Raw genomic sequence first — 13,996 nt, 5'->3', positions numbered from 1 at the left:
TAGGAGTGATAGACGTGTCGACTCTGAAAACTTAGCTCTCAGCGATAGTATTAAAGATAATAATGAGTTAGTCATGCAACATATTAGCATTATGCTAATAGTTGTGGATCCCTACTTAAGGCATGCTTATAAAAGTTTTGGGATCATACGGGGTACATGGAACTTATTATGTGACTATATTTTACGTACATTTATGTTGTCACTTCTATGTAATTTGGATGGTTTCTCCTAGGGTTATGCGCATATTTATTTGAGAAACATCCATAAGGTTGGACCAAGAATAAACGTTGGGTTTATTCATAAAGGACCTAAGTTGGGAATCAAAATGCATGTGATGCATAGATGGTATTACTCACATTTTAATTTAGAGGACATACCACTATGATTCATGTTTTTGATCTTCAACGAAGGTTGTGCCAATACTTGCACCAAATGGAAAATTGTAACATTTTCAATTAATATTGTACAAATGAGGTTGTGCAAGTAAATTAGGCCAAATTTAGCCATTGCGACAATAATTAGTTTTTGATAACTAATTATAATTAAGAATGAACATAAGGTTTATTCATTAAGTTTTATACCACATAAGGTACTTAGAGAAGAAGTTACATTGTAATCATAAGTAGATACTACTCTGATTAAGAGAAACTATCTCTATGGTTCATGGTTTTTGCTTCTTTGAGTTAATATTTGCACCAAGTGGGAAAATGTAACATTTCCATTATGTCACCATTAAGTGGTGCAAGTTAATAGGCCATTTATGGCCATAATGTTGTGGTTTGAAACGGAAGTAACAGTTTCTGTTACTTAACCTATAATGATGGCACGTAGGTTATATATATGTGTATGGTCCTCCCACTGCTCCTGTGACTTGACACTACACCATCTAGTTATACAGGAGACCAAGTGGTAGACAAAATCCTAAAATTCTTTACTGTTCTTCAAACAATGCAACGAAGATTCCAACTATGGCTGGAGACGCTTGATCATATGCTTTCGCTATAAGGTTAGATTACATGTATTGTTTTGTGTATTTCTAACACTAACATGTCTACCATTGGGGTCGATCGGTCGGTTGTCTCTATCGAGCAAGAAATTTTAGTACTTGGATATGAACATAGTGTAGAACACTATTGTTGCCATGTTGATAAAGGAAGAGAGATCCATCCAATAGTATCAAGGCCCAGGGCTATGATAATGAGTGGACCACACCCTATCAAGCATTACTAAGTGCCACCAAAATAACTAGATAATTATGCGTCTCAATTCACTGAAAGCTAGCCTATGAATCCCCCTCATAGAATTCATGGTTACCTTCTTCAACTTCTTTGGTGTCATTCTTGATCAATTAGCTTTAAACACACACCGATTATTGGCATGTTTCTCATAAATCTACCTGCACCATCATATTCCTTGCACAATCGAGCTCTTCAACTTTCTCTATACAATCAAGCCACTAGGGAAAAATTTATGAGGTAACTTTGTGGTGGCATAGTGTCACCAGTTAGCCAGGAAAATTGTCGGGCTCTCTGATAATAACAAGTGGAAAGGTTTCCCAAATGAGAGAATGTGGCCATCCTAGATGTGGAAACAAGTCCAACTGAATGAAACACTTGGGTTATTGGTTGCATTAATGTGGATTACCTTGGAGACCTACAATTGAAGAATCCACCCATTCTCCTAAGGCCTTGGACGTGGTGAAACAACCTCCTCTAGCCTATGAATAAGTCGAGAAATCTGGTCCTAGAGGTCAATTATCAACTTCCAACACTTGTAAAATTTGTCCACTTTTACTCATTCACACTCTCCATTTTTGTCCACATGTGCACCGAGTAGGAGTGTCAAAGTGGGTCGAAGCCCGCAAACCGGCTGGCACCCACCCCGCAGTGGAACGTGTTAGGGCCACATGAAATTTGGCCCGCCATGACCCACAATCCTCGCGGGCTGCAGGTCAGGCAGTTTTTATATTTAAAAAAATTTAAAGGGCCTAAAGGCTAATTCGACAGTGAGGGCAATTTATATCGTGCACCGGGGCGCACATTGCAAATGTGCCCTGGCGCATCGTTTTGCACTTTTTTTTTTTTTGAAAATCTCGCTTTTCCGTGATTGCTGTTAACTTGTTAAAAAAAATTCATGTTTTGAAAGTGTACATAATTGTATACTAAAATGTACATAATTATATATGAGAATGTACATAATTGTATAACAGAATACACATAAACTTTTCACTGTTAAAAAAAATCGCGTGTTCGAATGTACATAATTGTATAAAAAAATATACATAATTGTATACCAGAATGTACATAATTATATAACATAATGTACATAATTATATAACATAATACACATACACTCTGTCACGTTGACTCCCCACATAACTTAACAAAACGACATTGTTTTGAGAACCGTGTGGTGCACAGTGCTATATGCATCGTGGTACCGGGTATAACGATTGGACAGTGGGTTGATGGGCTCCCATGGGCCATGACTAGCAAGTAGCAACACACAACCGAAATGAAGTTTTTTTTTAAAAAAAAAAAAAAGAAAACAAAAACAAAAACAAAACTGAGGACAAGAATGATAGAAATAAACAAGAATTAAAAAAAGAGGAATGGGATAATAAAATAAAATAAAAAAAGAGAGAGAAATTCTGTCTTGCATCATTAAAAACTATTATTATTATTATTATTATTATTATTATTATTATTATTATTATTATTATTATTATTATTATTAGTAATTCACCCGCGCGATGTACGGAAAAAAATTTATGTTATTATAAATATAAATAAAAATAGAAAAAATAAAAATATTTTAAATTGTTTAATATAATAATATTTTTGAGCTTCCATTGGTCAAGTATTTATTATTTTTATAGAATACAAAATTATAATTAAAATTTTGTATGGTTAATATAATCTCGAATTATGTACATATTCAAATAAACTTAGAGAAAATTTACATAATTACATTGATTTATTCTTAATTGTATTTCATCTATATTATAATTTTCACAATACGAATAATAACTAAGACAATTACATTTAGAAAGCAAATTTCAAATTTTGTATGAGTAAATTTAAACTCTAATTGAACACATTTTTTTATATGATTATATAATATATTCTTTATGCACATGACATTCCATAAACTCAAATGTCATTTTATAAGTCCAAGACCACTTTTGGTGGAGATAATTCAAATGTATTTTTTTTCTTTTAAAAATTCTAAGTTTAGACATCCAGAAAAACATTAAAGACCCATACGATATATACATTTATATATATTTAAATTTTTATTTATGGCTTAAATGATTTTTTTTTTTAATTATGAAGTCCAATAATTGACCCACAACCCGCAATATTTGCTTTCTTCATCCCTTCTCGCTTCTGCCATTTCTTTGAAGCATTTGAGATGGAGAAAAATTATATGTAGAGGCTTGCATTAATTGCACTGTTTCAGATATTGAACAGGCTTTCATCGAAAATTTAATTAATATTGTAATCACAAGAACCACCATAAATAACAAAAGCATATCAAATAGACTTTCATTGTAAAGCCAGAGATTTAACTAATATTGCATCGTTTCACATTTTCTATTAATCGGGAATCGGAATCCTTAATCCTAATATCATAACATTTAATAACTCCATTAATTCAATAAATGTAATCCTTTGTTATGGGCGAGAAAAAAAAATAAGTAATTTATTTTTTAAATGTTGTGCTTTTTTTTTTTTTTAATAGTAAAAGATGTTGTGGCTATTTTATATTTATAGCTAGTAATAATAATAATGTTGGTAATTAATTATAACATTAATTATTTCCCAACCATATAGCTTTATTATATGTAAGATAAGATTATTATTATTATTATTATTATTATTATTATTATTATTATTATAACATTTTGATATTGAGTCAATGTCCCTCGTTACCATATTACTTCATATTGTTTTAAAAACAAAATAGTAAACGATTAAAGTAGGTTTGTTATTAATTTAATGATAAATTAAAAAAAATAATCTGCGGAGCCTGCCAACCCTTGCTGGACGCGTAAGGGTTACATGAATCATAGCTTGTGGCTTGGTGAGCTGGCCCGCAAAAGTCCACGAGAATTTAGGCCCGTTGCGGGGCGGGGCAGTCCGCTTTGATACCTCTAGCACCGAGCATGGGCTTCGGTGATGAGCTTGACAAGTTGATGGGGGTTGGCCCGCACAGGCCAACCCATGTAGTCCACCATCCCTGTGTGGGCCAAACCCACAAGTCCTATATTTTCGCGAGCTAAAAGTTTTAAGCTTTAACCCGTCCCACCGCCAGGCAGTTTAGGACTGACTCATGGGTTTCAGTTCACTTTGATACCCCTGCTATCTACTACCATGCCTCCACGTGTCTTCTCTTGAATGGCTCGTTAGGTCAGTTGGCCGGTCTAACTGTGCCTAACCTCGAGCCACACTCTTTTTCCTCTACTACACGCAACCTCCTTGATTCAACTATTTATACCTAGACAGGGACGGAGCCAAAGGGGGGCAGCTGCCCCCCTCACTCAACCCCCACCCTATATATAATTTTTATATGTATATATGTATATATAGTATATGTGTTAGTATTGGTAAAATAAAACTATTAAATGTCAACAAGAGTTGATTTACATGAGTTGGTAGAGCACATGTTGAGTTGTGATAAAAGATAAGGGTTTGAATCTTGGCATTAACATAGTTTTATTGTTGGCTTCAACCGTTTTTTTTTACTCCTTCCCTATGGTTTCAACACAGTCACGTTTTTAATAGTTTTTTAATATTTAATACACACACACGCACATATATAACATTCTTTTATATTAATAATGAGATGTTTATTTTTTTTTTAAATTATCTCTTTTGTTTTAATGTTTCGCCTTTCCTGAAAAAAATTTCTGAATCCGTCCTACTTCTTCGCCTCCCCTCAACCGAATTTCTTACTCCGTCCCTATACCTAGAGGTACATGTTGAATTACTTAGATTGGTCAAGTAGGTATAGTCCATTACACTTGTATGAAAATATTTCGTGCATGTTTAAAGATATTTATTGAGTCAAGACTTATTGTAAAATCTTTAGTGTATATCTAAAGATATTTAATGATAAATTTTTTGACCCTCATTTTTCTATTCACGTACCATCGTATTATTATTTTTTTTAAAAAAAAAGACAATAACATCTTAATCGAAAACTATTATTGACAACTTGGACATGCTATTACCTAGTCATTAATATTAATTTTAACTAATTTTTGTTATTAAGAAAATGATTAAGAATGTCTAAGCACAATAATAATATTATATTCTTATATGAGGTGGATCATTTTGACCCGATCATAGTGTTGGAAGGTGGAGCCAAATGGGTCCACTGTCCACAAAATGGCATGATTAATGACAATAATTAATCAAATAGATAAAAAGTTTATTTGTCTTAGTTTAGGAGTTAGGACAAAACAAAAGTTCTTTAAAATATCTTATCGGTTCGGGTTCCGCCTTAAGAATATAAGTCTGCTTCTGCCTCACTTTTCAAGTTTGATTTACTTTTTAGGCACTGATCTTGTACAAAAATTTACCAATTTACTTTTTTCTTTGAGTTCTATTAGGTTTGATTAAAAAAAAAAACACTTTACAAATAATTGATTTTGATAAAACTAGTTAATGATCTATTATCACAAGTTTGAACTTAGATAACGATATTGTGAGAATTATGTTCAAAATAAAAAAAATGGGAAAATGACACTTTTTACTCCTGAGTTATATATTTATAGCACTTTTTCCCCCTCAATTATTTAGGTAAGCACATTAGCCCCCTCAATTATTCTAAAAGTGATGCTTTTTCCCCTTTGATATATTAAATTGACATTTATACCCTTAAAGTAAACATTTTATTTATTTTACTACAACAAATTATTGCGTATACGTAGGGATGACCACGGTTCGATTTGAATTGAACGGATACTAAAGCAATCGAATTAATAGTTTACGGTTATAATTCAGATCTAGAACCCAATATTTAAATGTCAATTTATTAAAATTATGTATCAAAAAAATTGAATCTTGAACCGTGAACCGGCGGTTCCAGATCTGATTCGCGGTTTTGAACCGTCTTTATTTTAAAATTTTATTTTTTATTTTAAAATAGTCTAAATTCAACAATAAATGTATTTTATTTTTTCAGTTCGGAACATGAACCGTCCGTTTTGGTTCACGATTTTAATAAACTCTAAATATCGAATTTCGATTCTAAATTGTAATTGGAATATTTCGGTTTGGTTGCTATAGTGTTTGTTTAGTTTGAACCAAATTATGGTCATAATTTGTTGGAGAAAAAAATAAATTAAATATTTAGTTTAAGGGGTAAATATGTCCATTTAACATTTCAGGGGAAAAAACAGCCACTTCAATAATTTAGGGGGAAAAAATACTATAGGTATATAACTCAGGAGAAAAAAGTGCCATTTTCCCTAAAAAAAAAATCTTTATAAACACGGATAATCATTAAATCAGTATAATTTACATTCTCCAAAATATTTCATCCAAACAAACACGTCGTTAGAGTAATTTAGTGAAAAGAAGTCGCGAGAAAATGAGTATAAGACAATCGACTTATCTGAAGTGGCTTGTTCCTTAATTTCGTCACATTCCGAAAATCTCCCCGGGTTCAGCTAATCTGGATGACTGGATAAAGTAAGGGGCACATTCGTCCTTTAGCTAGATAACGACCCGTCACGTGACCACTTCCTTTGCACCCTTCGATTATTACACGCGTCGACGGATTAGGATACGTTACACTTCAGCATGTGACTTCGATCTTATCCCCTCAAACGTGCTCCACGATCCACCGTTGATTGGTCTCAGATCCAGATCGACGGTCACCGTTCGACCTTTACCACTCTTTGTTCTCGATAAATACCTCCTCCGGAGTGAAGAGCTACTCCTCTATAGAGAGCGCCCGGGAAACTCAGTACTGTGTGTTATACGCACTGATTAACCTGCGCCGTCTCCCTAAATTGCGCCATGAGCTTGCTTAATCAGCTCTGGGACGACACCGTTGCCGGTCCCCCGCCGGAAAACGGTCTCGGGAAGCTAAGGAAGTTTTCTACCTTTAATTTCCGTCCTAATTCCGGCAAGGGTACGCGTACGCCCCCTTTGTTGCTTTCTCGTGTTGCCGGTGGTTCTGCTATGAACTTGAACCTAATATACCAGCTATTCTAATTCTAATCTATATATTAGGCTTTAATTATTTGTTTAAGGATCAACTTAATGTGAGATAAGTAAGAGAATCATGTAGATTTATCTGAATTATGTGTTAACAGTGATGATTGTTGCCGATATTCAGATGATCTGATTATCTGAGTTGTTTTGGATGTGATCATATATATTCGGATCTTTGATCTTCTGATCTGATTAGTTTTTGGACTGCAGAATCAGAGGGTCAGAATCCAAATCCGAATACGAGATCACTCACCGTAGACACAAGTGACGATGCAATTAAAGTGACGAGAAGTATCATGATACTAAAGTCTCCTCGTAATCAGAACAAAGACTCGCCTCCGGCATCGCCATCCCCGTCGCCGGCGGGGTCGACTCCTCCGGTATCTCCTTTCTCCGGTAAGCTTTTGAATCTTCCGTTTTCGTGAGATTTACCCTTAGCTCCTCCTGGAAAATACGAGAAAACAGGAAATCTTGAAGAATCTAGGGAAGGGTAGTGGGGGATAGTTTTGTCATTTTATTATTTTGAGTGGACGCCAATCTGTAATTACCAAAAGTTGCCGAGGGTAGTTTGGTAGTTTCACGTATAATGCAAGTTCTTTGGCGGAAAATGCAAGGCAACAAGTCAATGATAGGGATGTGTTTGGTTGGATGCAATTATTTCTTTTGCTATCACTCTCACAAAGTGATATCAACAAAGGACTCCACTAAATCACATAATTATATTGGCTCTTCCGTTACTTAAAATTTTTAATTAACACTTGCTTAATCAACTCCATATTTTTATGCTAATCTTGTTTATATAGCACTAGATTGTCTGGATAGGTCCGAGTTTGTGTCCTGTCATTGCATACTTCATTTTCTTATGATCAAATTATGAATTGACTACATAAATTCTGTTTTTTAGGGTTTATTTTAGACTATTTTAAGCTACAAATAAGTTATAAGTTCTCTTTTGCTTAAATACATAGATGTAACTTATTTTGAAATACTATGATTACTATTGACTCTGTTACAATGCAGTATCTGTTGAATCTCCTGTATGGGAGATCAACCTTTGTTAATGTGTTAATGTTAGGAATGTGCTTTTATAAGAGTAGCATCTAATCTAACTCGAGTCTTGACTTTATGGTCTAAGTGGTATCGGACCGATTTATGGCTCTAGGTTACAATAACAATATCATAGGTTTGATCTCGAACATCCCTTCTTCCATGGGTTATTTGAGCCAAGACTTTATTATCAAGTAGTATTGGATACTACTTATGGGTCTAGGGTAGAATATCATAGGTTGTGTTTTGGCTATAAATGCAAGCTAGGAACAGATAAAATACAATTGAACTTGCATGGATGAGTGGAGTTTGAGCAATTGGTGTGAGTGTGGTGACAATCAAGAAACCAATTGAATGTTGTTGTTATGATATGATGTGCAGGTGCAGGAGGAAGGGAGGCGTATCGGTTCAGGAGGAGGTCTGCATCGTTCGCCTACGAGAATGCTAGAGGGATTGGACCCAGAAACGCTCCTCCTCCTTACGACGTGTGAGCTATGAGGCCAGCCGGCAGCCGGCCTCTTTTTGTTCTCTGAGGTTTACTGTACCTTGTTGAATGTAGTGGAGAGTTCATGTTTTTTGGGTGGTTAATTAAGAATAATGTGTGTTGCTAAGTGGCTGTTGTTTTTTAGGTCTGTAAATACTAAATAGGTTATGTAATTTGCGTTTTACTTGTGTTGTTTGTGTGTCTGCGGAGGTGTGGGTACAAGTTGTAAAAACAAAAATGGAGTCTGTTATGTATCCTTACTCTGTATTAAAACGTTATATGTTTCAATGTAGCCTTGCGTTTACTGCTTGACATATAGTGAAGAATAAGAACTGTGTTAATTAGTTGTTGCTTCTTTCTCATCCGAAATTTCAATTTTGGTGGCTATAGGGGTTTTGTTCTTGCTAATTTTAGTCCTTGATTTTCAAAAGTGTCAATTTTACTACTTTAAATTTTTGTCAATTTTGGTCACTCCGGCCAAATTATCTACGTGTGTTATCAATTTATTTTGGTCATTTTACGCCCATTTTCTTTTTCTCTAGTGAGTCTATTCCTTTCTCTTCCGTTTCCGATGTTCTTTCTCCATCTTTAATATTATCCCGCATCCTTTTTCCATCATTTTAGTAAATTGCATAGGTATCCCATCATCTTAGTTTAATTTGGCCGACAATTTAATTCGAATGAACAAAATTGACAAAAATTGCATAGTTAAGGTATCAAATTTACACTTCCAAAATTGAAATTTCTTCCTTCTCATCTCCTCAATTGTTCCGCCTAGTTATATATATTTACTTGTATTATAACCCTGTTTGGTAAAATAATTAATTTAGGTCAATTTTAACTTATTTGATCACTATTAGTTGTTTGATTTAGTTTAAAAAATTAATATAAGTGTTTAGTTAATTAGTTTTTTGTACTTTAAAATGTTAAAATTCAGACATTTATTCAAATTATTTTTTTTTTCAATTAACTTTTTGATAAAAGAAATTATATCAAACAACTAATTTATTAATATCTTTTTACAATCAGCTAATGTTATCAACTAGTTATACCTTCTAACTAATTATACCCTCTAATTAACTCAAAACTAATTATACCATCTAATTAACTCAATCAACTAACAGCTATCAGTCCATACCAGCAGGACCTATATATAAAAATAGAATGAACTAAATTTTAAAGAGTGTTTCATGAGTTTCATCTTAATATAAAAATATAATGGACTAAATTTTACAGAGTGTTTCATGAGTTTCATCTAAAGAGTGTTTCATGAGTTTCATCTTAATGAGATAGTGGACTATATATTATATATGTTCAACCAGGTTTTTTTTTTTTTTTTTTTTTTTTTTTTTTTTTTTTTTTTTTTTAACTTATTTTTGTGGTTTGATTCTTGTAAATAAATGAGACCTACTAAAAGTAAATATAAAAAAAAAGAATAATTTTTTTTTTGAAATTATTTGGCTAGATCGTTTAGAATGCAAGTAGAACGATCTATTACGGGAAAGAATTAATTTCTCAAAGTGGTCAGGTGGTATTGGTGGTGAACTGGTATAATGAAATGATTTTTTCAGGCTACATACTTAATTAGATCCTAATTAATAGGAGGGAGAAGTGAATTCAGAAAAACTAAAAACTAATGAGTTTCAAAATTAATTGTAGATTTTTTTTTTCTTAAATAGCGAGGTCAAAAAAACTATTAGACTCTTTACAAATTAAGGCCCTATGCTCTTGGCAGTTTTCACATAGTAGCGTGAAAAAATATATTATTTGAGTATTGAAAATATATTATTTTGTATAATTTGCATTTAGTAAATAAATAATATACTTTAATATATTAACAATATATATATATATATATATATATATATATATATATATATATATATATTTTTTTTTTTTTTTTTTTTTGGTTCACACAATTATTTGGCGGTTATAGAGTATGGGAACGGAATGGAAATTCGTAACTCCCATGTAGAGCAATTCATTTCAGATTATCTCCCGTAATAAATATCATTAAAAGTTCACATGTATTTGATTGGAATGTTAATGAGGTCGCTGCGGCTTCAGCCTAATCATCTCTTTGATCTTTCTTTTTGTTGAGTTTAAATTTTTGACACTAATTCAGTAGAAAGTATTTAAAAGTATTTGAAAGAAGAATTTTTTGACGCTAAAATTTAGAACATATTTGATGGCCTCAATTAAAAATTATTATATTTTAAAATTATTATTCACTTTTAATTGTAATAAACAAGCACATTTTACATTGTAATAATTATAAACTTGAACATTTCTTTTTCCATTTTAAAACTCTTAACTCAAAAAATATTTAATTTAAAATATAATGTAAACATGTGTAACATTTCTTTTATACTGAAAATATTAAAAATAAAACAAGAGAATAAAGTATAGTCCTATTTCCTTATGTGATTGATTTTTGGAGCTCTAATCATATATATATTTTTTCTAAATTTTAGCTAGTCAGTATATGTCAATTTCGGGCTACAATTAACATCATTAGTATTTAATGTATTCACCCGCTACAAAATCATTTTTATTTTTTAATGTCTAGGAAGTTATAAGTTGAAAATGATGCTTAAAACAGTACACATTGTTATGTTAGGTCCTTCACCCAACTACCAAAGTACTAAGTATGTATGGGTTCATGAAATTAGACAATTTATTTTAAAATTTTTTATAATAATACCTTTTTTGGGAAAAGGGCTAAATAAGTCTTTCAAGTGTACATAAAAGTACAATTAGACCCATAAACGTTTAAAAAGTACAATAATGGTTTGTGATTTTGTAAGGTGGTATGACTCGGGAAAATAGTTATTAGCTATGATACAAGGCAAAAGGAGAGTTTTCTTTTATATGTGAGCTTGTGTGAATCCCTTCTCCTAATAAAAAGGTAAGAGAATTGTAAAGATGACAATTTTAAAAAGTTAAAAGAGTCTAAGTTATGCTATTCTAAATCGAAAAAGAATAGGGTATGACCACCTCGTAGGAACCGAACATGCTATCGTATCCTAAACAAATAAATGCACCAAAGTGCATAAGGATACAAACTTTTTTTTTTTTTTTTTTGGTAGTATTGTTTGACTTGGGGAAGTTATAGATGTGAGAATAAAAGAAAGGAAACTTGCTAAGCTAAAATGCGAAGAGAGGCTTGTATCATACCATCATATTTCTTAATAGGGTATTTAGGGTCGATCACTCAATTGTGAAAGTTTGGAATGACTTGTGCCTAATTTGCTCATTTTTTGTCCTAGCTTTAGGAAGATCTTTTGATTGATTACTTGATTAGCTTGGGTGTTTGATTGATGTGTTTTGGGAGGTGAACCTTTGGTGTTGTTAATTGTGAACGAAAGAATGTATCCTGATGTTCTTACTTCTTTCCTTTGAAATTTTGGGTTAAAAACCTTGTCAACATATGCTCCAATTCATAGCCAAGGTAAGGACAAAGACAACACTGTTTTCAACCTTTATGCATAACTTGTTCATATGATTGGTTAATTGTGAACTCAATTGTTTTGGCTTGCATACTTGTGCTTTTCTTGATTATACCTTAGTTCTGCTTGAGGAGAAACAAGTTCTAAAGTGTGGAAATAGTTGATGACAGTTTAATTGTTTTACTTTCCATATGTATTTATTGGTCAATTTTGGGTTAATATTGCTTTAAATGTGATCAAAATGGCCAATTATGTGATAAAGAATTTAGGAAGAGACTTATGGAAGCAATATTGTGTTTTGTAGGTAAAAATGCATTTCTAAGGGTTTTGGAGAAAAAAAAAGTAAAATAGTATGAAAGCCAAAAACGATACCATCACGCAAGGGTATTACATGTAACAGCAGCTCGTGACGAACAACTTTAGAATCTCAATCTCTGCTATCACGAGTGGTTATCATGCATAACTGTTGTTCGTGAAGAAAAATTTGAGAAGCAGTCTCTACTATCTCGCGATCTCGTTACGCGTAGCTTGGGTTAGTGATGGAAACTTCAAAGAGTTAGTTTATGCTACCATGAGTTATTATCACGCCTAAAATGGTGGCGTGAAACAAACTTCTGCAAAGTGGTTAAGGCTGTCAATAGCAGCCATCACGCGTGGCAGGGCCTCATGACATAGCGGTTTTCGGAGAATATAAATACGAGAAGTTATATTTTATTTGGAGTTCATTTAATTTGATTCTTAGACATTAGTTAGTTACTCTCTAGTAGAAGTCAACATCCAATTTCCTTAGAACCCTAGAATTTACTTTTCAATCTAAATTTCAATTACATTGCGATTTCAATTCGAAGTCCTAATTAAATTCAATTTCCTTTTCATTGTGGAGCAAGGATGGAAGATTGGGTTTACATTCATCAATTAGATAAGTTAATTATATTTCAATTCATTCCAAGTTCCTTATTTTTTTTTCTTCTATACTTTGATTTACTATTTTGTGTTTGTTATGGATTAATATTTTGATCTTGAATTCCTTATTAGTTTCCATGTGATCATGAGTGAGTAATCTTCTTTGGAGGGAGATATGTTGTAGATTAGGTTCATGGAGATGTGACCTTGAATTGGCTCAGTAGAGGAAATGAGACTTGACTTTTACAATGTTGATTAACGCGATTGAGTCCTGATTCAAAACAAAGTCTCATTTCCCCTACTCAACCAATTCAATGTCACATCTCCATGAACCTAACCTACATCCCTATCTCCCTCCAAAGAGAACTACTCACTCATATGATCATAATAAAAACAGCATAGGATTCAAGATTAAAAAGGAATTCCATAACAAATACAAAATATAAGATCAAAGCACTAAAAGAAAATAAGAAAATTTTAATGAAATAAAAGTAGAATTGACTTATATATTTCATGATGAAAATCCAAGTCTTCAATCCTTGCTCCAACAATGTAAAGGAATGTGAGCTTAACTAGAATTTGAATTGAAATTGCAATTGTAATTGAAATTGGAAAGTAAATTCTAAGGTTCTAGGAAATTGGCAGTTGTATTTCACAAGAGAAAGTAACTAAGTCTAAAGGAAAAAGTTTCAAAGTCAAGAATCCAAAAGTCCCCCTAATAGAATCCAATTTTTCCTATTTATATTTTCAAAAATATGTTATGTCACAGGGCCCTCTCGCGTTGTGATGACGTCTTGTGATAGCCTTGATCATCTCGCGGGAACTTCATGTCACGGGCCCTCTCACGTCGTGATGGACAATTGTGATAGTAGAACACTCCTTTC

General features: G+C 32.7%; 1 protein-coding gene across 1 annotated transcript; it reads left to right on the top strand.

The window, feature by feature from the left end:
- The first annotated feature begins 6,932 nt into the window (after positions 1 to 6,932).
- LOC109182141 (dormancy-associated protein homolog 3) lies at positions 6,933 to 9,114 on the top strand. Its single transcript, XM_019332214.1, has 3 exons — positions 6,933 to 7,146; positions 7,440 to 7,625; positions 8,658 to 9,114. The coding sequence occupies exons 1-3, from the start codon at positions 7,032 to 7,034 to the stop codon at positions 8,765 to 8,767; spliced, it is 411 nt and encodes a 136-aa protein (XP_019187759.1). The 5' UTR covers positions 6,933 to 7,031; the 3' UTR covers positions 8,768 to 9,114.
- Positions 9,115 to 13,996: the final 4,882 nt, after the last annotated feature.

The sequence above is a fragment of the Ipomoea nil genome, unplaced genomic scaffold (genome assembly GCF_001879475.1).
Source record: "Ipomoea nil cultivar Tokyo-kokei standard unplaced genomic scaffold, Asagao_1.1 scaffold1043, whole genome shotgun sequence".
NCBI lineage: Eukaryota > Viridiplantae > Streptophyta > Magnoliopsida > Solanales > Convolvulaceae > Ipomoea > Ipomoea nil.
Note: the sequence above shows the minus strand (reverse complement) of the source record. Positions and strands in the feature narration are given on the sequence as shown.

What these genes read in the sequence shown, in the direction of transcription:
- LOC109182141 (XM_019332214.1), top strand. Translation starts at nt 7,032, where the DNA reads ATGAGCTTGCTTAATCAGCTCTGGGACGACACCGTTGCCGGTCCCCCG. An exon ending in CCGTCCTAATTCCGGCAAGG is followed by an intron (nt 7,147 to 7,439) that starts GTACGCGTACGC and finishes TTTGGACTGCAG; the next exon opens with AATCAGAGGGTCAGAATCCA. An exon ending in TCCGGTATCTCCTTTCTCCG is followed by an intron (nt 7,626 to 8,657) that starts GTAAGCTTTTGA and finishes TATGATGTGCAG; the next exon opens with GTGCAGGAGGAAGGGAGGCG.